This window comes from Silene latifolia, chromosome 11, assembly GCF_048544455.1.
Source record: "Silene latifolia isolate original U9 population chromosome 11, ASM4854445v1, whole genome shotgun sequence".
In the NCBI taxonomy this organism is placed as follows: Eukaryota; Viridiplantae; Streptophyta; class Magnoliopsida; order Caryophyllales; family Caryophyllaceae; genus Silene; species Silene latifolia.
This window is the reverse complement of record NC_133536.1, coordinates 59,017,675-59,042,633: the sequence shown is the minus strand read 5'-3', so window position 1 is coordinate 59,042,633 and position 24,959 is coordinate 59,017,675. Positions and strand designations below refer to the sequence as shown.

The 24,959-nt window shown below is 39.0% G+C and overlaps 2 protein-coding genes and 1 long non-coding RNA gene across 3 annotated transcripts; 2 read left to right on the top strand and 1 right to left on the bottom strand.

The window, feature by feature from the left end:
- Nucleotides 1-5,683: 5,683 nt before the first annotated feature.
- LOC141613471 (uncharacterized) lies at nucleotides 5,684-6,402 on the top strand. Its single transcript, XM_074432208.1, has 2 exons — nucleotides 5,684-5,768; nucleotides 5,846-6,402. Exons 1-2 carry the CDS (start codon nucleotides 5,684-5,686, stop codon nucleotides 6,400-6,402), a joined length of 642 nt encoding a protein of 213 aa, XP_074288309.1.
- Nucleotides 6,403-6,923: 521 nt separating this feature from the next.
- Nucleotides 6,924-7,359, bottom strand: LOC141614878 (uncharacterized). The gene is made up of 3 exons (XR_012529436.1): nucleotides 7,315-7,359; nucleotides 7,133-7,225; nucleotides 6,924-7,044 (listed from the first exon to the last, which is right to left on the bottom strand). It is a non-coding gene; the product is annotated as an uncharacterized LOC141614878 (long non-coding RNA).
- Nucleotides 7,360-19,912: 12,553 nt separating this feature from the next.
- On the top strand, nucleotides 19,913-24,465 carry LOC141611677 (putative CoA ligase CCL7). Its single transcript, XM_074430265.1, has 6 exons — nucleotides 19,913-21,129; nucleotides 22,559-22,748; nucleotides 23,150-23,295; nucleotides 23,679-23,746; nucleotides 23,913-24,015; nucleotides 24,188-24,465. Exons 1-6 carry the CDS (start codon nucleotides 20,125-20,127, stop codon nucleotides 24,299-24,301), a joined length of 1,626 nt encoding a protein of 541 aa, XP_074286366.1. The 5' UTR covers nucleotides 19,913-20,124; the 3' UTR covers nucleotides 24,302-24,465.
- The last annotated feature ends 494 nt before the right edge of the window (nucleotides 24,466-24,959 follow it).

The following is a 24,959-nucleotide window of genomic DNA, read 5'->3' as shown; positions in this document are numbered from 1 at the left end:
GAATCCGCGTTTGTGTTGACTTTAGGGACTTAAACAAAGCAAGTCCAAAAGATGACTTCCCTCTACCTCACATCGACATATTAGTGGACAATACTGCAGACCACGCATTACTATCCTTCATGGATGGGTATGCGGGTTATAATCAAATCAAGATGGCCATGGAAGATATGCATAAGACCGCATTCGTCACCCAATGGGGAACCTATTGCTATACGGTAATGCCGTTTGGATTGATCAACGCCGGAGCTACATATCAACGCACCGCAACTACTCTCCTACATGACATGATGCACAAAGAAGTTGAGGTATACGTAGATGACATGATTGTCAAATCCAAGGAAAGAGAAGGACATATTGCGAACCTTCGCAAGTTCTTCGCAAGGCTACGAAAGTACAACATGAGGCTCAATCCTCATAAATGCGCATTCGGGGTAACATCTGGCAAACTCTTGGGATACGTCGTTAGCCAACGAGGTATAGAAATAGATCCTTCCAAAATCAAAGCTCTGATCGAAATGCCACAACCTCAAACAGAAAAAGAAGTCAGAGGATTCCTGGGAAAGGTGCAGTATATAAGTCGATTCATATCGAAACTTACCATGATTTGTGAGCCTATCTTCAAGAAACTCAAGAAAACGGACCACACCATGTGGGATGATGATTGTCAAAAGGCATTTGACCGGATCAAAGAGATATTGGCTAAACCACCAGTGCTCATGCCACCACAACGAGATCAACCTCTTGGTTTATATCTCACAGTAACCGAAACGGCCATGGGTGCCATGCTGGCTCAAACTGTAGGAAGTGAAGAAAGAGTTATCTACTATCTTAGTAAGAAGTTCTTGGAGTACGAGTGCAAATACTCACAACTCGAAAAGACATGCCTCGCTCTTGTGTGGGCAACGAAGAAGCTACGCCATTACATGCTTAGCTACTCCGTCAAAATATACTCCAAAATGGATCCAGTCAAATACCTCTTCGAGAAACCCGTCCTCAACGGACGTCTAGCAAGATGGACCTTGATGCTCTCAGAATTTGACCTCAAATACGTGCCACTAAAAGTTATAAAAGGTCGCGCCATCGCCGAATTTTTCGCAGAAAATCCTATCAATGACGCACAAACAATAGATACTTGGTCATTTCCAGACGAGGATATACTCCAAACTGATGTAGACTCCTGGGACCTGTACTTTGATGGAGCATCGAACTTAAGAGGATTCGGAATAGGAGTGTTACTCATTTCTCCTGAAGGCGAGCATACACCAATTGCTGTCAAACTCGACTTCGAGGTGACAAACAATGCTGCGGAATACGAAGCTTGTCTCATTGGACTACAAGCGGCAGTGAGTTTAGGCATTAAAAACCTCCGAGTACATGGGGATTCATCACTGATCATCAACCAAGTTACAGGATCTTGGAAAATCCGAAGCGAAAGCCCCGCACCTTACCAGGCTAGAATAGACCAAGTCGCTCAATTCTTTGATCACGTAACCTACCTACACCTACCTCGGGAAGAAAATCAATTTGCAGACGCTCTTGCGAAACTTGCATCTTTGATTAATATGCCAGATCACATGATAGAAATGCCTTTGTGCATCGAACGACGGTCAGAGCCGGCTTATGTCCACCAAATAACCGACGAAGAGGAAATCGCACAGGAACCCTGGTTCCAAGCAATCCTGAATTTTAAGCTTAATGGTACATATCCACCGGATATGGACAAGAGGGGACAACGTGCTATACGCCTACTAGCTTCCCAATACGTTCTCATGCAAGGAGAATTATACAAAATAACACCTCTTGGTGTAGTCCTACGTTGCCTTGATCATTCACAAGCACGAAAGGTGATGGAAGAAGTCCACGACGGATAATGCGGTCCTCACATGAGTGGGCCCATGATGGCAAAGAAAATTACACGTTTGGGATACTATTGGACCACAATGGAATCCGATTGCATCAAATACGTACGACATTGCCACAATTGCCAAATCTTTGGGAATGTGCAACACGTCCCTCCTTCATTGCTCTATACAATGACATTCCCTTGGCCTTTTTCTGCATGGGGAATTGACATAATCGGGAAGATAACCCCAAAATTTAACAGAGGTCACCGTTTCATTCTAGTAGCGATTGACTATTTCACCAAATGGGTAGAAGCGGCTTCCTACACTGGTCTTACAGCTAAAAATGTGGCAAAGTTCATACAAAACAACATCATCTGTCGATATGGTTGCCCACATGAGATCATTAGCGACAACGGATCACATTTCCAAGCTGAGACCGAGCAATTGCTAGCCAAATACAAGATTAAGCATCACCACTCTTCGCCCTATAGACCACAGACTAACGGCGCGGTAGAGGCGGCAAACAAGAATGTTGTCACAATTCTCAAGAAAATGATTGACAACTATAGAGATTGGCCAAGCAAGATACCTTTTGCTTTATGGGGGTATCGTACATCTGTTAGGACGCCCACTGGAGCTACTCCTTTCTATTTGACCTACGACATGGAAGCTGTACAACCAGTCGAGCTAGAAATACCATCCTTGCGTATTTTACTAGAAAGTCAAATCCCGGAAGCCGATTGGAAGAGGGATAGATATGAAGAACTCATCCTCCTGGATGAACGTAGGCTACGCGCCTTGCATAATGTCCAAACATATCAAGCACGTATCAAATGAGCTTTCACAAAAGGGTTAGGCCAAGAAACATCAAAGAAGGAGACTTAGTACTTAAATCGGTTAGAGCTCTTTTACCCGTTGACCCACGGGGAAAATTCAAACCTAATTGGGCCGGACCATTTCTAGTCAAATCCATACTCCCAGGGGGTGCGGTTAGGATCACAGACCTAGATGGGAATGAGTTTTCAAACCCAACAAACCTTGACCAACTAAAGCGGTACTATGCCTAGAATAGGAGTGAAAACGCGCCTCACGTAACCCTACGTGTCGCTCTTGTGGCACTAAATAAACGGCCCCTGGCCAAGTTGAAATAAGCTAATGTCACTGTGCTCTTGCATTTTGACAAGTTCGTCATCCTCATATCATCAAATAAACTAAATTCGCACCTTCAAAGTAAGCAAAAGCTCATGCTTCTTTTCTAAAGTTCATTACAAGCTCTTGCTTCGAACAATTATTCTTTTACATTTACTCGAACTACGCGCAAGGGTTTGATTTCGCTTTTTAAGTGAATACGTAGGCAATCCTTCACGGGATTCAACCCATTATATCTAAAATGTAAATAGAAGGACATTTGCATTGCATTTGAAATTCGACAAGAATAATAAATAGAAAATCACGACGGTTTTATAACCATTTAACCTTTTTTATTTCATTCATTTTCTAGTAATAATAGTACGCTACATAATAAAAATAGAATAGGCTAGGATTCTAAAAACCCCACCTTTTTTATTACAAAAATAATAATAATAATAATAATAATAATAATAATAATAATAACCAAATAATAAATAAAGAGACTCGGGCTATTCCTCCATCTTCCCCTTGCCCTTGTCATTCTTGTCATATTTCTTGTCGCGGCCTCGAGCCGGACGCTCTTGCGCCACTTCAGACCTAATCACCAACGGTCTTTCTCGAGGCCTAGCTTTTCCATTCTTGCAAATCACCATCTCTGCGACGGGAGTAGTCTTTGGTTTCTTCGAAGGATGAACAACTTGAAACCCGGCTTCTTCTTCTCCCTCTGTCAGATGCTTCTCTTTCTCTTTCTCTCCCTCACGCACCTTGTAGTCGATGGGCTCGCGCTTCCTCAATTTCTCGCGCTCTTCCGGAGTAGTAGCCTTTCTCCATCTCAGATAAGAATCCGACACCCATAAAGCATTGGCGGAGAATTCAAGAACCACATGTTTCTTTGGGCCCATTTAATGGCCCACTCTCTCCGGCTCTCTGTAGTAAGCGCCATAGCAGTCTGCGGGACGGTATCAAGCCTAGGGATCGTCTGTTTCAGCCCAACTTGTCTCATCGGCCTTTCCGGAAGATGCATACCATGAACTCCAATCCCGGAATGCGCACGGACCTCGTGGGATCCAAAGAAGACACTCCAAAGGATGACTTGAGGTGCCACCACGCAGTGCGACCCACCCGATCAACGGCCATCATCACTCTTGACTTGTTCTTCCAAAGAATCACAAACCCGCGTGAAGTCCACCATATACAACCTTGTCCTCATCGCAATCGAGCGGGCATGATTGGAAAGTGCATGAACTGGGGGCTCGATCAATCGGAGCCGTTCCATAAGCCAAACCTACCAAAAGCAAGTATTAGACACCGAAAAAAAAAAAAAAAAAAAAAAAAAAAAAAAAACGAAAAAAAAACGAACGAAAAGAAAAGGTGTCTTTACCTGCAAAATGACGGGACTCCCCAAGAACGGCAGATCACGATTGGATTTCCTATTATCCAAGCCCAAAATAATCTCTCCCAAGCATAAGCAAGCTGGGCTCCGGCGCAGCTCCATCTGCTCAACAAGGCCAAGAAGACGGGGATCACCTCTCAAGTCTTCATCAACGTGCCCTTGGAAGACGCACACATGCAACAAGCAAAAGCCAAATGCCCTCCGCCTAGCAACATGAGAAACGGTGGGGTCGGCCCGATTGATGAATCGATCTATGAAGTCCAACATTCTCACGCCTTTTGAGGTAACTAGACGGTCCACCTCAAGCCTAGTCAATCCAAGCAAGTCTCTAAATTTGCTCTTGTACCCTTGCGAAGTAGAAGGAATGGCGGGCAAGTGTTCGGGATCCCACCCACCAATAACAGCAATTTTTTCAGGAAAAGGGCAAATATCACCTCCTGGGAACGCAAAGACATGGTAGTTCGGGTCCCAATAGTCAAGGCAAGCATCCAAGAACGGTTTAACAACCTTGATGAGTTTCATACTCAACAACGATCCAAAGTTATAAGAGCCCATATCATGCTTCTCCATATTTGAAAATTCGTTGGTCCATTCCTTCAAGCGGATCTCCAAAGTATTCATGATGAGAAAATTTATTTTGAAGAATTTTGTGTAATTAGACGAAGAAGAGACGGAAGATTTGTGTAAATAAAAGCTCCATCGACGCTTCTATTTATATTAATTGTTGTTTCCAAAAATCCGTCAGAACAGACCACCTTGGGAACAGGCGCAGCACCTGCTGCGCCTCTTCAAAGGGACGCAGCCCATGCTGCGCCTCTTCCTCAGTTTCACTTCTGTGATTTTCCGCGTTGGATCTTTCCTAATTCCATGACGAATAATTTCCTATTCCTACAGGTTATTATTTTGGTAAATACGGGAAGATTACCATGTTTCAGGTTTCCTAATTTTGCGGGCACGCATTTCGAGGCCACATCGACATTTCTGCCATTATATCACACTTGTATTTTTTTATTATTTTTAGGAAATAATTTTCATTTTAATTTTCATTTTTTAGGAAATAAATTCATTTACTGAATCTCAACATGTATATATTAATTGCTATTAGGCAAGGATTTTCATCCTACCTAAAACTGTCATAAGCAAGATTGAAGCAGTTTGCAGATCTTTTCTTTGGTATGGCTCTAATCATAAGGAAAGCCCTGCCTTAGTTTCTTGGGCTACCATTTGCCAACCTAGGAAACAAGGGGGACTGGGTTTTAAGGATCTCCATGCTTGGAATGTTGCTGCTATTGCTAAATATGTATGGTGGATTGCAATGAAGGCTGATCACCTCTGGGTTCGTTGGGTTCATGCTGTCTATATAAAATCTACAACATGGAAGGACTATGAACCAGGGATCGGCAAAGACTGGCTTGGAGAAAAATCTGCCAAGTCAAGAATATTTATAAATCTAAGTTATTCAATGATCCCAATGTAGAGCAGTACAGGCTGAAGGAGGGGTATCACTGGCTTAAACCAGTTGGAGATAAAGTCCAGTGGTATCCATGGATGCTCAATAGGATGATTATCCCTCGTCATGTGTTCATGTGCTGGCTAGTAGCACAGAATAGGCTTTTAACTCAAGACAGGTTGCTCAAAATGAATATAATTCAGAACAATTGCTGCTATCTATGTGGAGAGACGATGGAATGTCATGAACATCTGTTTTTCCAGTGTAGATATAGCAGAATGTGCTTGGAGCTCACAGGCTGCTGGTGCTTAGTGGACTTTCCAGAGAAGAATTGCATTGAATGGTGGATACACTGGAGGCAGCAGTCTATATGGTACAAGCAGGCAGTGGCTATGATTCTTGCCTCTCTACTTGCCCATATTTGGTTTGCTCGTAACAAATGCAGACTTGAGGGATGTCTTTCCCATCCTCAGGTGGTTGTTAATAGCATTAAACGTGAAGTGCAGCTGAGAATTAATCAGTATGAGGTACCATGTAGGAATGGTAGACTCAGAAATTGGGTAAACTACATAAGTAGTCATTAGCTATTTGTGTAGAGAAATGCATCTTGTATTGAAAGAATTTGTGTTGTAAGGGACTTTTTTATGATATTAATGATAAGCTTACATTTTCCCAAAAAAAAAAAAAACTTATAGATTTCTTTTTTTTTTCTTTTTTTTTTAGGGGGTAACCCTCCCTACCGTCCGTCCGGTCATTTCCGGCAAAATTTTTGCATTTTCGCGTTCTTTTGAGTCTCTCATTTTGCGCTAATTAAGGCCATATGTATTAAAAATGTATGCTTTGCGTGTTTTCTATGTAAATTTCGGCAGCATGACGGCGCAAACCGTCATCTACCAAACCTGTTCGAAACTAACCTGCAGATACAAGCAACACAACCCAACAGCAAAGGCACTCAGGCCATCATATATATATATACCAAATGGAGGAAATGTACAAGCTGGGGGCTCGAGCCCCAAACAAAGTCCAAAAAATGTTCAAAATGATAGTCCAAAGGTACAAATGTACAAAATACAGCCAACAAACAAAAACTACTGCTGGGCGCCCTCCAACTCTGCAACTCTCGCCACAAGAACGGCGATCTCGGCGTCCCGAACCTCGAGCTCCCTCAACAAGCGAGCTGTCTCCTCCCGAGACTGGGTCAACTCTCGCTCCAGCCCGCGGTCACCCTGTAAACAATAAATTGGCTCATGTCAATCGTTTCAAGCAAAATCAGAAAATCAAAAATCAAAAATAAAATAGGCGTAAGGTTCATACCTGACGACCTCGACCGCCGACAAGTGCCTCGACGGCAGTAGCTCGCAGCCGGTTGGCCACCCTCCACAACGCCACAAACCGAGACGGCGCAACCTGCATTTTCAAAAAAAGAAATTCTCAACAATTGAACAAACTCAATCAAATGTGTTCTTACACAAAAGATATACAAGTTAGAGGCTCACCCTCCGAATCAGATGCTGCCAGTCGTCCAGGCCAGCATCCGTCACAACTACGTCAAAGTCACGCAGCTCAGAGATCGTCGTCCTCCCGGTCGCGTCAGTGTACTCAAGGGTCTCGGGGTACTCTGGGGGCTTGATGCCCGCCGCCTCGACCTCCTGCAAAGACAAATGGTTCTCATTAATCGATGATCTTTCATCATAAATCTCATAATCGAATCAAGAGGAAAAATAAAAGATGCTCACCACTACCGGCCAGTACGCCAACCTCCCGTAAAGAAACGTCGAGTAGTCCTCGCCAGGAAGAAGGAGGGCGTCACCACTAGCGCCAGCCAAGTCCGCCTCCCTCTCAGCCTCAGAAGGCTCTCTAAACATCGTCCTAGGAGGATCGACGGGAACCGTCAACACGTCCCGCGAGCACTGACGAGCCAAGTGCTCGCCCAAGTACCACACAGGACCCATCGACGTCCTCAACAGCAGTCGGCTCGGGCTCCTAGGTCGGAGGACCTCAGCCACGAAAGGAGGCGCTCCAGTGTACTCCGCCCAAGTCCGGCACCCACAAGACAAAATAAAGCAAAGATCATTCCTATGATCAATTAAAGGCAAATATAAGAAGCAAGTGAATATAAGTGAGATGCTCACGCTGCTTAGCTGAAGAGCGTTCACATCCCGCCGGTAGACGTTGTGAGAAGAACGCTTGCTCTTCGTTCGGCACATCACCCAATCTCTCACCACGGGATAGGCCCTCTTCAGCGGCTCCGTCCTCTTGGGCGCGAGGCTCGGGAAGTAGGAGTACACCCACGCCTGAAAAGTAGAATAATCAAATGACGATCTTTCATGATTGGATAAGGAAAAGAATTTACGTTGGTCTAAAGGAAGGTTCATACCTCCGGCGAGAGTCCAGGCCGACGGCGCCAGAGAAGTCCCCTTCTCCACCACTCCGACGAACCATGGCCCTCATGAAGCGGATGAGGACCGCAAAACCAGAATGACCCGGTCCCAACGTCCCGGGAACTCGGTCGAAAGGAAGGGAAGAAGCTTCGTCGACAACCTCTCGCCCTTGTCTCCGAGGTAAATCGAAGACAGAAACCACCAAAGCCACGTACGAGCCCTCTCATCACCAAAGGGAGGAGGAGCCGTCTCCCTCCCGTCAATCGTCACCAGGGGTCTTCCCCGCAAAGTAGTCTCGAACGTAAGAATCGGGTATCAAACCCGCATCGTGACAGCCTTTGGCGACAAGTTCCAGCCGATCAATCTCCTCGCCTCGGCCGAATCCGCCCTCATGGCAGTCTCCGGCCACTCCACCTCCTCGGTCCCACACGGCAGACCAGAAATCATGCCGTAGTCCTCCAGAGTGACTCCCACCTCACCAAAAGGCATGTGGAACGTGGAATTCATATCCCAGAATCGGTCCAAGAAAGCGCGGGCCAGGCTAAGGTTAGCCCGCAACTTCCTCTTCGCGATATCTCTCCAGACCTGAACCAAAGGACCGAACGCTCCACGTTCGATCATGGCTCTCTCCTCCGCTGACAGCCGCTCGTAGTGCTCCATCGCTGTCGTGTAACCCGAGAACGACCTGATGTTCCCGGCCTCCTATTGTGATTTGAAACAAAGCTATCTTTAGTTTTGAATGAAATTTGAAAGAAATTTGAACAAATGAATGAAAGCGGATGAGTAATGAATAGTGAATTCCTATTTACCAAACTCTTCACCGTCCTGTAGGACAGGTGACCCTCTACAGCCCACACCAGGTGCCTGCTCTCCCAAGTCTCAGCCCACGTAGGAGCTCCTCTCAGCTGACGACCTCCTCGTCCGACGTTGGCCCGTCTCGGGGCCTCCTCCTCCTCGACGGCCTCCTCCTCGTGAAACTCGTCCCCAGCAGCCATCACCGCAGCGGTGAAGGCCTGCTCTAAAGTCTCCTCGACAGTAGCAGCGTCGATCTACATGGGAGCTCTCCCAGAAGTAGAAGCCTCATCACCTGAAACCACTCTTTTTCTCGCCATCCTTGGCCATATTCCCACCTACCCGATCACTCATGTGGTAATTTGGGTCAAGTCAAGCCTAATTCGAAGCCTAGTTCCGGGTTCGAGTCGAAATTTCGGCAGCATTTCGTTATAACGGCTGTTATGCCCTAGAAAAGTGTCCCGAAAAAGCCGTCACAAACCAAAATTCCGAGATGGTAGAAAGTTTACCCATCATTCAAGGATCCCAAATATCAAGTTTCATCGCAAATGGGCATTCCTAAGGCTATTTTCGAAGCAATTTACGGTTCAGCTGTAAAACCGTCTCAAAATTCACTCAAAGGCTCAAAACTTGATGAAAATTTGAAACAAATACATGGTTATGTTCCTAATATTACCTACTATCCATTTCTAATGTCAATTTGACAAGGCAAGTGCATTTGGGGAAAAAGCCCCAAAATTTCGATCAAAAGGGTCATAAACCCTAGATTTTTCGGCTCAAAATTGGACAAATGTAGAAGATTAATGCAAGATTGAGACATATACCTCGATTAGTCATGTTTAATGCAAGCTTTTGGATCAAACCTTGGCGGAAATGGTGAAGATTTGAGAGAGAAATTGAGTAAATTGTGTTTCGAGCAAATGAATACAATCCCTCTGATTTTCGCGTTTTTACGCAGCAAAACCAATTTGGGGAATAGACGCAGCAGGCGCTGCGCCTCTTCCAAGAGACGCAGCTCTTGCTGCGCCTCTTCCTTGTGTTCCCTCTATACGGATTTTCAAAAATTCGTTATGAGTTCGTTATTTGTGGGCCCATCTTTGGTGCGCCTCTTCCCCGATGTTTTTTTATCCTTTTGGTCCGTTTGACGATTTTCTTTCGTTCCGGCCCGCATTTCCAAGCCCGCAGTAGATTGTCGCACGATCATTTATTCCTTCACAGAATTCGACACACCTTCATTATGTCTCCAGCGAGAGTAAGCGGATATACTTTCCCTCTCAAGACAAAAAGAAAAGCTCCCAATCGCGTCTCTAGCGAGAGTAAGCGGACGTACTGTCCCTCTCAAGACATGAGGATTGACATCTACCCAAGCAGATTTCCCCTCAGCAGTTCCCGCATGTGTCCTGCTACTCGCAATTATTTCCCGAAGATTACCCAAGCAGTTTTCTCCTCAGCAGCTCCCGCCTGTGTCCTGCTACTCACAATATTTCGTGTTTCCCCGCTGAATTCGACAAGGAGTCGTTCTCCAGAAGTTCCCAAACCAATAGAGTTCCTATACCCAAGCTTTAGCTACCCCTTAAGTTGAACTTACTTTAGGCCTCCTTCCCGTCGATGCTTTCCTTTAGGGTCCCACACCCTAGCAAATCCTTATATATCTTTTAGGTCTTACCCTTAGCTCCCATGCTTAACCTTAGCTCCTACGCAACTCCGGAAGCATCTCGAGAAGAAGTCTCAGGTATGGTCTCTTCTTATGGCTGGCGAGCCTCCTTACATAGTCTAATGGACTCTAAACGACCCTCCCCGATAGTCGACAGTCTCTAAAATGTTCCCGATGACAGGTCCTTGGTTCAGACCCCTTGAACCGCCTCGCGTCGCCATAGTCGTCAGGTTGTAATCTTCGATTGACCTGATGGCTATACTTTGACTTTCGCCTTGTCCAAGCCTCAGTCAAAGTGGGGGCTCAGAGATACCTCATTTCGCACCTCCCGCAAACCACCCGGTGATGATTGGGCCGCATGTTTGGTACGCGGAACGATTTGTGACAATTCGTAAGATTATCGTCAAGTGATTGCTCAAATATTAATGTCTACCTCTTGGTTGTCATCTACGTCCCAATACGGTCGTTTTAACAGTAATTAGAGTACATTCGGAGTCCGGGCCTAAAACCGTCTCCATTTTCTGATAACCGTTAAATCCCGAGTCAGAATGTTCTGGAATGTTCCGGATATTTCTATTCCATATTTCATAAATTTTATCTTTTAGTAAACAATTTCCCGTAATATTCACATAAGATATTAAGGAAAACCGAATTATTTCCGTCCTACCATAACTCAAACACGGAAATCTTTCTTCTACGAGAGGAAACCCCTTGGGAATAGACGCAAAGCCAGTCTTTGCGCCTCTTCCAAGAGACGCAGATGGTCGCTGCTGCGCCTCTTTCCAGCCCTTTTCTCGCATGTTTCTCGTATCTTTTTCATCTTTCCGAGATTCACTTCCAAAGAGTCTCCGAAACCCTAATTCCTTCACGTGATTAGTATAAATAGGAGCCTTCGCTCCTCATATTTCTCACGCGAGTGTCCGCCCTTCTCTTCTCCCTTTGCATTCTAGACTTTGTTCTTACTTTTTGGCGTCTACGTGCTTGAACTTTCGACCACGTAAGCTCGGATCTTTATGAGTACCAGCCTCCCCGTTGCATGACCGACCAATTTGACCAACTACACTATAATCAACTTAATTAATTAATCGTTTTCCTCTTACGAGGGCACTTTCTTTGCATTCGCGTCGAGCATCACTAATCGATATCTTAGTCCTTCTCGTTTCGTCAACATGTAAGTCTGAGGGTGTAATCTCTCTTTTATTTATTGTATTTACTTTTTGTATAATCAATTGTAAGGTTTATGTCGAAAATACCATTAAAAATGATTTCTAAAACTATGCTTTAAAACCTCTTTTTACGGATTTCCAGTAGGTAATTGTCGAGAAAGGACGCAGCAACTGCTGCGCCTCTTCGAAGGAGCGCAGTTCCTGCTGCGCCTCTTCGTGAGGCTGCCGCAGTTCCTGCTTCCTTTATTCTTCGTTCGTCCTCTGTTATTCGTCCCAAAATCCTTTCTTTTGCTTCGTTTGTGTGTTAGTTCTTCATCATAACAGCATATAATTCACATGTATATTATTAATCATCATCATTAATATGCTTTAATCATCATAAATCCAACTTAAATCCCTAATAATCCAATATTTGCGGGTTTTCGTCATAAAATTCAATTCCGGGTTGTAGAGATTCAATTCATCAATATTGGGTTTCTGGAATTCGTCTTTGATATAGTTTTCATCTGTCTTTTGTTGTATTCGTCACATATTCATCATTAATCCATCATATCTAACCTAATTAATTGATTTAATTTGTTTGACTCATTAATATTTTTCACTTCTATCATTATTCCATCTCATGTAAATAATTCGTTTGCATCCGTCTCATCCGTGTTTTACCGTTTTAATGACCCATTCATATGTTAAATAACATGCTAATCACTTTCATCCGAGTAAATAATATCAATTAATCATTAAAATCACCAATTAACATTAACGGCTTGCAATTACGGCTTCACAGCCAGAACTGAGCCAAGGAACAGACGCAGTGTCTGCTGCGCCTATTCCAAAGGACGCAGCTCTCCTGCGCCAGTTCCTGGCTGAGTTCTGTCCCTGAACTCCGTTTCTGCCTTGACCTAGTTTAATTAGTTTACGTATTAACTAACTATTATCCGTATTATCACCTTCTGTTTTGTTCGTAATTCATTCTTTTATTCTTTTTTCTCAAATTATCCGTTTTAGAGGTATTTTCGACATAAATCGCCTAATCCGATGTAATTAATGTAATTTTCGTTATTGTAATTTATAATTATTGTGTTTCTTTTATCATTTGTATGTTTTCACTTGTAAATGAGCATTAAATCCAACTTCGACCCAATTGTATGCTAATTACGTGTCAACCGACTTAGTATTAATTTTCACATGCTAGGATTAAAACTTGGATGTTGCATTGCATGCATTATAGCCGACGATATATCAAGTACGAATAACTTCCCTAATCATTAGTAGAGGCCGCTATCGAGGCGGGCGGGATTAGGTGTTCGATCAAAAGAGCTTCCTAATACGTACCCTCACCCCTTACTCCAGATATCTGTGAACACCCGTGTTCATTGGCATCCACGAGAGTCATTCTAGACATAGAATGCTAAGGGTAACGATTGCTTAGTGTTCATGTCACTACTTTGTGTCTTGACATGACACGAGGTATTCGAACGGTTCCAATTTCCCATAAAAATTGGTGGCGACTCCATACAAAAATGCAAACGCTTGTTCACCAAGCGCCCCCGTGGCCCCATTGTCCACAATATTATTATTATTATTATTATTATTATTATTATTATTATTATTATTATTATTATTATTATTATTATTATTATTATTATTATTATTAAATTTATTGTTTATTAATATATTCATTTTGATTAATATTATTAATAACATTATTATTATTATTATTATTATTATTATTAATACGTATTTATTTTTTTAGTTATTAGAATTAATATATTGTATTATTTAATATTATATTATTATTAATATTACTATATTTATTATTATATTACTACTTTTTTATATATATTATTAGATTATTATTATATTATATTATATTTATATATTAATAATAATAATAATAATGAATAATATTGTTATAATATTTATTATTATTATTATTATTATTATTATTATTATTGGTATTAATTTTATTATTATAATCTTTTATTTTTATTTCAATTCATTTCGATTCGATTCGAATCGATTCGATTCGATTCAATTCAATTCATTCGATTCATTCTATTAAGTTCGATTCATTCAATTCACTCCATTAAATTTAGTTCGATTCGGACAATTTCAAATCCAAAAAAACAGGGGCCTAACACATGATATAAATCAGATGTAAGGCCAAACTTTTACAGATTAATGACAATTAATAGAAATCGGTTTGTACCCCATTATTTATACGTAGTTTATAATCCAAAAAGGGCCCAACTATGGGAAATATTACTTAGGCGGGGATTAAAAAATAATAATTTAATGAAATAAAAATGTAATTATTAGTTTCTTTTTTTAATGAATGCACATAATTGTAATTACCTTCCTTATTTAAAAAGATGGTTTTTGGAGGAAAAAATGTGAGAATTCCTATTCTTTTACTCCGTAGTAAATAGGGGATTATACAATAAAATTAGATAATTTGCAAAAGACTACATTTGTATCAAAAGATAGGAAAATAAAAATATGAAAAATATTATGTAAAGTATTTCTCACATACCATACGTATTATTAATGCGATTCCACATTTCCGACTGTGTAACAAAATCAATATCCCAATAATGTATGTTTATATATTGAATGTATTAGTATTTTTTATTTATGGTATAGAATTAATATGACATATAGTGTGAGCACCAATCATAGAGATTTTACTTAGGCGGGAAAACTTTAGAGAACTCTTATTCTTTTAGTTTAAGGGGGATGAATTCCTTATCTTATAATTAACTCCAGTCATGTTTTATTCTAGGTAGTTTACAAAAGTTATAGCCAATAATATCACTCGAAAAGTTTCTCTTTTAAGTATATACTAGATTTAATGCCCGTGCGATGCACGGGCCTATTAATATTGTCTTTCAATGTGTATGTACTATATTAAGACCTATGTGCAATTCTCAATTATATAAATAAAATAATATACTTCACAATCAGATACACTCAAAACTTTTTAATCCGATTCTCTTTGGCCAAACAAAAAGCTGTGGAATCTCTGTTTTTTTATATATGACTTTCTCACATTTCAAGATACTTCCTTTTCTCTTCAATATCTCTTAAATTATAAGACTAAATATTATGAAATATATACTCATATGAAAGAGTTTTTTGTAAGGAATTTAATAGTACCATTTTTATATTTTTTGAACAAATATATTTTTGTAAATATTAAAGTCAAAGACTTACCTGGTAAATACAAAACGTCATTGTTCCGGGTGTAATTCCGGAGCAGGATTTGTGACCACGTAAGCTTGCAGAATGACGTGTTTACTTGTCTCTTCCTTTCGCTCTTTCCTGTTTAAGATGAACAAACTGAGGGCTCGGCTTGGTACCGAGCGTACTCACTCCGACGCTCAAGTCAGTAAACTTAAAGAGATTAAATTGTGTGTTACTTGGCAAAGTGTATTGTAGAGAGATAAGGGACCAGATTAATAGTGAGTTTTAGGATGAATTGTGGATCGTTTTCTCAATGAGGATTGGGGAGTATTTATAGACTTTCACCTTTTGTCACGTAGTGGCCAAGTGGCCAAGTGGAAGAGCAGGTGGAAAGACTGTTCTACCCTCGGCCGAGGGACCCATGGCAGGCCGGCTGGCCTGGTTGACTCCATGCCGAGGTGACTTGGATGTGAGTACGCGGATATGCCTCTCGGCTGGCTAGTTACCCAGCCGAAATCCAAGTGACAGGCCGACAGGCTGCGTCGGTTAGGCTGTCTAATATGTTGACTTGTTGTGGATATCTTTGACCTTGCTCAATATGTTGACTCGGTCAGCGGGTGCAGAATATGCCCCATCAGTCATATATAAAAAAATGGAGGGAGTACTAGATTTAATGCCCGGGCGATGCCCCGACCAATTTTGTAATATCATATAATTATGATGTAATAAAACTCTTACGGCCTTGTTCTTTTGGACTTAATTTTGCTGAATTGAACATATAGAAGCTGAATTGAACTTATAAGAGTTTAATTTTTCTAAACTGGACTTATAGGAGTTGAGCTGAAGTTATATAAGCTTAACTTATAGAAAATGGGTGTAAATTGAGGTGTACTTTTCTAAACTAATGTATCTATAGCTATAATCAATTAATCATGTTAGCTCTCATCCTTGGTTAGCTAATCCAGTTGAGGTATCTACAGCTACAATCATGGATAAAACCGTTCTTAAAAGATTTGACAATGGTTATCCCAATACTGTTGTCAAAGGTTTTAACAACGGTATTTATTGATAACCGTTGTCAAAGGTTTTAACAACGTATTTTATTAATGAACGTTGTTAAGTTGTAATTAACGCAAACATAATTTACATACACACTATATACATATGAAAAAAATGAAAGTCAAAATGTTGACTCGGAGACTACAGTTCATCTAGTCAGATGGGTCTCTTTCAGCGGTCCAAATTCTCTCCATTACATGAAAAGAAATGGACCTCCATTACTTTATAACGGTCCTGATTTAATCTTGGGACGATCTAGTGGTTGTAATTATTTCGTAAAATTAATGTTTTTATGAATGAAAAGAGAAAATATATTAGAATAAGAGTTTATTAGATAGGTAATGGAGAGGATCCAAATTGTCTCGGTATATCTAAGTGAACATACGTGTAAATAACTCTTATATTACAATAGAATTTAGTTTGTTGATATTTTAATGATTATTTAAACTTTAAGTAACTCAATAAAGTCAAAATCAGATGTTCTAAATACTTGTTCACAACGTGAAAGTGTTATTCTACATTTCAACAAATTGGTGTTGGCGGCACCAAGCTATGAGAATGATTAAAATACCTTACTTATTTATCTAATTAGCATATACTTCTCACTACTGATAGACTTTAAGGTAGGAGTCGTTTAATTTATAATTATTTCACGGTGCATCGTTGAGAAGAATTATACTTTTAGTTAAATTGTCAATTTATGCATTGTTCTCTATAGCATATTAGCATGCATGGTTCATGATTTTCGATGGAGTAGACGAATTAGATAATTTCGTACTTATATATGAAACTAAAAACGTAAAAGAAAACATCAGATGCATAGTGAAACAAAAAATTAAAGTTAAAATAAATCTTGTTTATCGATATAAATTAAACAGGCATAACTAACTATTATTTAAGGGAAATAATGAAACAAAGTAGCAATAAGAGATCAAGATAATAATAAAAACAATGGTGATATATACTACAAAGCATGATCTATATGTAATTGATCACATGCACATATAAATACTAAGAAAGAGTATTATTAACAATTTTCTTTTGAGTAATTTATGATATGGTTTTATGTAATGGGCTAAATTAATAAATAGTTATTATTAATAATAATTAGTAATTCAAAATAGTTGTAGATGAACGTAAAACACTATCATATTGAAGTCTTTAACGTGTTAGAGAGATGGTTAAGATATGAAGCGGACTTTAAGCTCCTCATTTTACGGACTCGTGCATCGTCATATCCATGCCATGTTCTCTATACGTTATAGTGAAGCCTGGATGTGAACTAAAAGGAGGCGGAAATTTCAGTGTAAACGGGTGATAGTATAATAGAAACTCAGGTAATGGTTCAACTTACGAAACTGCGAACGAAAGGAGCAATAATTAGCAAAGAGCAGAATTTAAACATCTGAAAACATACCATTATATTGATGCAGAATCAAATCAAATTCAAACATTATAGAAATAACCTGAAATTAAATGAATAAACACGATTAATCAAAAGCATAAAAAAGCGAGCAACTATTGATGAAGCTAAAGCATGATCACACACACTTATACAATAAATAAATCAATAAAACTAAATAATTTCAATGAAACGACCAACTATTGATCCTACAGACCAAAAACTACAAATAATTAAACCATAAAACAGGAGGTCTAGATTATGAGATTCATAACTTTTATACATTTAGATTATAGAGTTGGCATAGGATCCGGTATCTACTAATTATAATGTCAGTATAATATAATCATAATAATAATAATTACCATGATAATCTACGTAGTAATTGATAAGAATTAATATCTTTGTGGCTATTTCTAATTATAATTATAATACAAACAATGATAGAATTTCTTTGTCAAGTCAACTACAAAAGCTACGTACTATTTATAGATTAGTATTAGGTTGTTTTATCTATTTACTTATTATATTTTATTGTTATATTACTCGAAAGTCCTTCACGGAAATTGGACTCTCTGTAATCGCTCGAAAAAAGCTTCCTTTAATAATATAGATAGATAGATAGATATTGATACTTGCATTATTATTTGACCAAGAAGAAGGCGACAACGACTTAAACTAAACAACTCTAAATTTCTGATAATCCGTTTTAAATAGTTGAATTATGTTAGTAAAGAATATATCTGTTCACGGGTTGTTCCGCCTATTAGGCCCATCTCGTCCAGCCCGCTTATTACGTGGACTTGGACAAGTATTTTTTACTCAAAAAATTAAGAGGGCGGGCGAAGCTCAGTCCGCCAAGTTAAATGAGTAGGTAAGGACAGCAAGAAAAGCCCGCGGACCGCCCATTATGCCTGTTTACTACTCCCTCCTATTTCCTTATATCTTCCCCTTTCTTTTGGGCACAAAAATTAAGAAAGGGGAAGAAAGAAGGAATAAAGTAGAATAAAGTATTGTAAGTTGTGAAATTTATAGGTGAGAGAAAATAATAAAGAATGAATGATGAATAAATAATAGATAAAGTAATGAAAGTTGTTGATTTTTTAGGAGAAAGAAATTAATAAAAAATGAATAAAACTTACCAAAAAAGGAAAGAGGGAAGATAATCAAACTTGTGTGAAAAGGAAAGAGGATAAGATAATAGGAAATTGGAGGGAGTATATAAGTCCTATACTTTTACTCTTACAAAAGACATTTTTAAAGAAGAAAATTGTATTAATTTTATAGGGATGTGGAACACTTAAATAATACTACGTAAAATATAATATATATTACATAAATTATAAATGTTAAAATATAACGAAAATATTTATATATTTTAATTAATAAAACGTCTAAATTAAAAATATATTCAAACAATAATGTTAACGTACAATCTTTGCCTCTAGCCTTTGTATTTATTCACTATTCATATATTTATTCACCTCACTTTAATTTTCAAATCAAGGTATGCGATATAAAAAAGTAGCTTGAATAGAAGTCATTCAATACTAAATACGTAATTAACAGTTGAAGTTTCGTATTATAGCCTATTGGCCCATAAACCGCCCGACATTTGACTAAAGGGCGAACAAAAGCCAGGATAATTCGCCCATAATTATGACCAAACTTAAGTGTTGACGATTAGATTATTTCCTATCTTCAGAAAGGCTACCCAATTTGATCGTAGAAAAGTCTAGTGTTTTGGTTATCTTATCCCACCTACTACAATTTAAAGAAATTTCAAATGTGATTAAGTCGCACTCTACATGTCTGGCCCAGTTAATGTATTATACAACTAGTTGTATATACAACTTATTCAATGTAGTTGAGCTTTGTTACAAAGTTGTCGAGCTTTATTAACAAAATTATCGAGTTATGGTACAAAGTTATCGAGCTTAACAGAATAATTATTACACTCAATAATTTCGTAAAATAGCTCAATAACTTGTAAAATAGCTCAACAACTTTGTGTAAGTGCTCAACAACTTTGAGGCGGTTGTACAATGCTATTATACAACTGGTTGTAGGATAGTATTTGTGTGTGTGGCCTTTCTAAAGCTACTCATTTATTGTCATCAATAAATGAATGTTTTATATAAAAGTACTATTTTGGTGACAGTGTTACGTAATCATATTTGCGTAATGCTTGACATATATGAGTTCAGCATTTAGAATGATAAAGTAGTTGGTACCAAATAGACTTGGCAAATGAGTCAATTGGGTCGGGTTATATCGAATCACTTAATTCGGGTTCGGTCAAGCCTAGATCTTGCTTTCGGGTGTCAGGTCGGATACGAGATGAGTTTTTCGGATAGGGTGAATTTTGCCGGTTCGGGTACCAAACGGGCCCCTTGTTCGAGAAGGCTTGGTCATTGAATTTTCATAATCTTATCGGTTATCCCACTTGTGACTTGCGGTCAGTCATTGCAACTTCATCACCTATACAATAGTCAATAACTAACACTCCACGTACCTTTCTCAAACATAAAGATCAAACTTAATAATGCATATTACGTATAATGCAGTACCATTCCTATAAACATAATTACTTCCACGAAACTCAAAACAACTCCTACATCAATCGATTCACACTCCTTATTATCCTCTAAAATCTCAATAATCAAGCAATGGAGCGTTCTGGGTATGGCAAAGATGGGATATACAGATCATTAAGGCCGCCTCTCGTCTTACCCACAAATCCCAATTTAAGTATTGTTTCATTTCTCTTCAGAAACATATCATCATATCCTGATAAACCCGCTTTAATCGATTCTAATTCTGGCCAAATCTTGAGTTTTTCACAGTTTAAATCCATGGTTATTAACTTTTCCCATGGATTAATCAAATTGGGTGTTCAAAAGGGTCATGTTGTATTAATTTTAGCCCCTAATTCAATTCATTACATTGTAGCATTTCTTGGTATTGTTGCTGCTGGTGCTGTTGCAACAACAGCTAATCCTGTTTATACAACTTTCGAGATTTCAAAACAAGTTACTGATTGTAAACCAAAGTTTATTATAACAGTTCCTGAATTATGGGACAAAGTAAAAGATCTTAACTTACCTGCTATAATCATGGGTTCTAAGGAAGATAGTAAGAATTTAATTTCCGACTCGAAATTGGTTTATTTTGATGATTTAATTAATGGGTCTAATTTGGATTTTCCAAAAATTGTGATCAAACAAAATGACATTGCTTCACTGTTATATTCATCTGGCACAACTGGTGTTAGTAAGGGTGTGGTATTGACACACAGGAATTTCATTGCTGCTGCACTAATGATTACTTCAGATGAAGAAGCTGAGGGTGAAGTGAACAATGTTTACTTATGTGTAATTCCTATGTTTCATGTGTTTGGTTTGGCCGTGATTTCGTTTTCTGAATTACAAAGAGGTAGTACTGTAGTTTCAATGCCAAAGTTTGATTTTGAAATGATGTTGAAAGCGGTTGAGAAGTATAAGGTGACACACTTGTGGGTCGTTCCTCCGATCATACTAGCATTGGCTAAGGAGAGTGTAGTTAGTAAGTATGATTTGTCGTCTTTGAAGGAAGTAGGTTCCGGGGCTGCTCCCCTTGGGAAGGAGTTGATGATTGAGTGTGCAAAGAAAATCCCTCGGGCTAGGATAGTTCAGGTTAGTAAATGTACAGCTACCTTTTTCAGTGACCAACTTTCATTATGTTACATTCTCTTGTAGCCGCCCTTTTACATTATCGGTAGCAGTTTTATGGATTTTGTGAGGATGCACTTGAGTCATTTTGATAGTATGCTCAAACAACATCAACTAGCACGACTATTTTATCAAAACATTTCATCTTTTCGACTAAAATGATGTGTCGGAGTGTCATACTGTGTCAAATTATCCGTATGTTGGACACACAACACATAACTGCTAATGACTTAGTGTTGAAGTGACATAAAGTGCAAATAATCTGGACTCTTGGTTAGTGTACTGTCTACTCTAGTGTTCTAAAAAAAGTGACATGATTGAAAACTTGTTTATGGCCCTTTTATTAGTAAGGTATTGTAGTTATGTTAAATGATCAATCCCCATCCCTTAGAATCATCAGTTGAAATGGGCATGGCATTCTGTTGTTGTTTAGGTTTGGTAACATTAGTGGTTCTTTCATGTTATTTTCATGTTTTTGTTGCTGCCTCTTTTTCTTGATGATGGATGAATTGTCCTGAACATTTGACCAATGTTGTTAATGTGTATGCTTTGAAAATTTAGTGCTATGAATTGTGTCTTATTTTATGGGCTGATATAGTGTATCCCCTCCCCCTCGCCCCTTCCCCCACCTATCGGGTTCATATTACTTGTACTCATTTTGTGTCTTCCTTGGGGTCCTATCATCATTATCATCATCATCATCAGTTCATCACCCCTTGCATGCATGACCGTGTTAGGTTGATTTTGGTTTCTTCTGGACTGTTGTTCTTCTAGGGGTGTCTTTTGAGTCTCAGTGTGCCTCTGATTTTGTCGCTGCTGTTTGTCGAGTCTTTGTTCGTTTTTGAAGGGTTTGGAGGAACTCCTTTTCTTCTTTATTTTAAGTGGGTTGTATTGGTCAATTTGGTATAATTTTGTTGATGAGTGAATTGGGTTGGTTTGAGTTGAGTTCGAGCCTCGAGGTGGTGATGGTTGGATTGGGTGTTGTGGTTTTCTACCGTAATTCCATCCCGCTTACTCTTAGTTTATTATATTTTCTGTTCTTGAAAATAATTCCCTTTCATGGGAATATTCGATTTTGTGGAGAGGGGTTGGTGTCCATGTGCCAGACCTATGTTGGTTCTATCCTGCAATGGTCTTTTGTGGTGATTATGGCAAGGGGATTGGTTGAGACGAGTTCTTCGTTATTGTTTGTCTACTGGATGGGTTCCTTGGGCTGCTATTTTTTTGTCTGTCATGTTCGATGGCCGAGATGTATGAGAATGTTCTCCACTAGAAACAGGTCCTATCGGCTTGCATTCCACCTTTCATTTCTATGTTCTTATGGCGTTAAGTGTATCTTGTTCTTGTCACTCGTCAATGGTTCAAACTGATAATCTGTACATAACAAATCTAGGGATATGGAATGACGGAAACATGCGCAATCGTGGCCAAAGAACACCCAAAGCTCGGTGGTAGGCATTCAGGTGCAGCCGGAATATTAGCCTCAGGTGTCGAAACCCGAATAGTGGCAGTTGATACATTGAAGCCTCTTCCTCCAAATCAACTTGGTGAAATATGGGTTCGTGGGCCTAATATGATGAAAGGTGATGTACAAGTCTTTTGCTGGCCTGTCTGATAGTGATATTTGATATCGCATGTTATATGCCTTCTTTTTACTAGAACATTAGCTTTATAGCTTGTTCTATGATCTAGAACTGAAGTGGATCTTCTCTGCTCTCTCCATCTTGACATTCCTGCACACGGAATTCCAGCCTTGGGTATAATCCTCCAATGCTCAAGTCAGATATACTCAATTTTAGGGTTTTTGAGATATCTTATGAATGAAAAACCCTTGTAATTATCTTTCATTTTTAGGCTTTTGAGCTAATATATTAGCAGCACACGAAGAACCTTGTCGGGCTAAAATTGCTGTAGATGTACTTGATCAAAATTTAGAGTCTTTATTTTAGCAGAAATAAGAATCAAAGTATTTAAATGTGTGCAGGTTACTTGGGTAATCCCCAAGCCACCAAATCGACAATCGATAGGGCAGGTTGGGTGCACACAGGAGATATTGGCTACTTCGATGATGAAGGGAGACTCTTTGTGGTGGATAGGCTTAAAGAACTTATCAAATACAAGGGGTTTCAGGTATTCGACATAGAAATTTATTGTTCATGTTGAGTGTTTATGTTTTATTGCATCTCCTTTGCGTTAATAACTCCAGAGAAATTGTTGAGGGATGACCGTTACGATTATCGCCTTCTGAATTGAAGCAAATGACTTATTTCAAATTTCAAATTAAAAATGAACACAGTTGATTTAGTGAATCATTTTGTTTTATTACATCATAGTCGAAAACAGGCCAAAAAGCAGGTATTTCTTTGTTCTGTGAGAGCACATTCGTAACACAGCTCACTGGATGGGCTTAAATGGCAATCAATTCACCCTTTTAAAATTGACAGTATCAAACTCTGGTTTAAAACTTACTGATGCTTGAGAATGACTCGACTTTTGTTGTTGTTTTTTGTAAGGTTGCTCCAGCTGAGCTTGAAGCCATTCTCACATCGCACCCTGAAATAACAGACGCAGCTGTAATACCGTAAGTTTATCTAATCACTAATTAGGTACATAACACAGACACGGCAAAATTAACCTAGCAGGAATAGGCTAACGCGTGACCAAAAAAGATCTGTGTATGACTTAAAACGTGAATTGGGATTGCTTCCTTGTTGTTACTGACAGTATGACCGTTTGTGCATGGTCAGTCTTCCTGATGATGAAGCAGGTGAAGTTCCGATTGCTTATGTTGTTCGATCACCTGGGAGTTCCTTGAAGGAAGCAGATGTCATGAAATTTGTTGCTGATCAGGTTAGTAAATAGTAACCCACTATGCCTTAAAATGGCGGTCAAGAGATGGTTTAGTTATAGATTTGATGTAGTAATTCACTAATTCAGTACAACTAATGTTAATCAACAAGTCTACTACTCGTTATAACTTATAACATGATTCACTTTGTTATGAACCTATTTATTTTTCCAGGTTGCGCCATACAAGAGATTGAAGAAGGTGATTTATATAAGCAGCATCCCAAAATCGGCCTCAGGAAAAATTCTTAGGCGAGAGCTCCTACAGAAATCACGGTCCAAGTTATAAGGTCATAGCGTCACATTGCAACACTTGTATTGATTATATGTATATCTCATTTGTTTTACAGGACTATGTTCAAATTTTGTAAAGGCATGATACAAATCTCGAGAAAATAAATTTATCCTATGAAAAATACCATATAATAAAAGTTAGCTCATTTTAATGGCTTAGCATCGGTCAGTTAGCTCATCATCGAGTGACAGGTCGAATCGAGTTGTGATCGAGTCAGGTTATGAATATTATTGTATCTTATGTATCTAATTCTGAATTGATAATTACGTGTTGGGTTCATGTGAGAATCACCAACTGGGTGGGAACCTTGAGAACTCAACCTCACAAAATTTATTTTTAAAATTATGTACCAAAAAAAAAAATTATTTTTAAAATTAACGACATATTTGGCTTCGACGTAGAAGTTATGCCTATAAAACATACTCCGTACTCTATTTGTTAGTGAAAAAAAAATAAGCTAGTGACGAAAACGAAGACAAAATATATTTCATTAATATTAAGCCGTTTTTTCGACTTTTTAATCAACTCAATTGAATCGAATGGGGTAATCAATCAATTGAATTGAATCAATCAATCAATCGAATCGAATGGAAATGAATCAACTAAAGGCGATTGAGTGAAATTAATCAACCAAAATAATAATAACAATAAC

Bases quoted from the DNA above. Each gene is read 5' to 3' on its own strand.
- LOC141613471 (XM_074432208.1), top strand. From the start codon at position 5,684: ATGAAGGCTGATCACCTCTGGGTTCGTTGGGTTCATGCTGTCTATATA. The intron at 5,769-5,845 runs GCAAAGACTGGC...ATCCCAATGTAG, and splicing joins GGACTATGAACCAGGGATCG to AGCAGTACAGGCTGAAGGAG.
- LOC141611677 (XM_074430265.1), top strand. From the start codon at position 20,125: ATGGAGCGTTCTGGGTATGGCAAAGATGGGATATACAGATCATTAAGG. The intron at 21,130-22,558 runs GTTAGTAAATGT...TAACAAATCTAG, and splicing joins CTCGGGCTAGGATAGTTCAG to GGATATGGAATGACGGAAAC. The intron at 24,016-24,187 runs GTTAGTAAATAG...TTATTTTTCCAG, and splicing joins TGAAATTTGTTGCTGATCAG to GTTGCGCCATACAAGAGATT.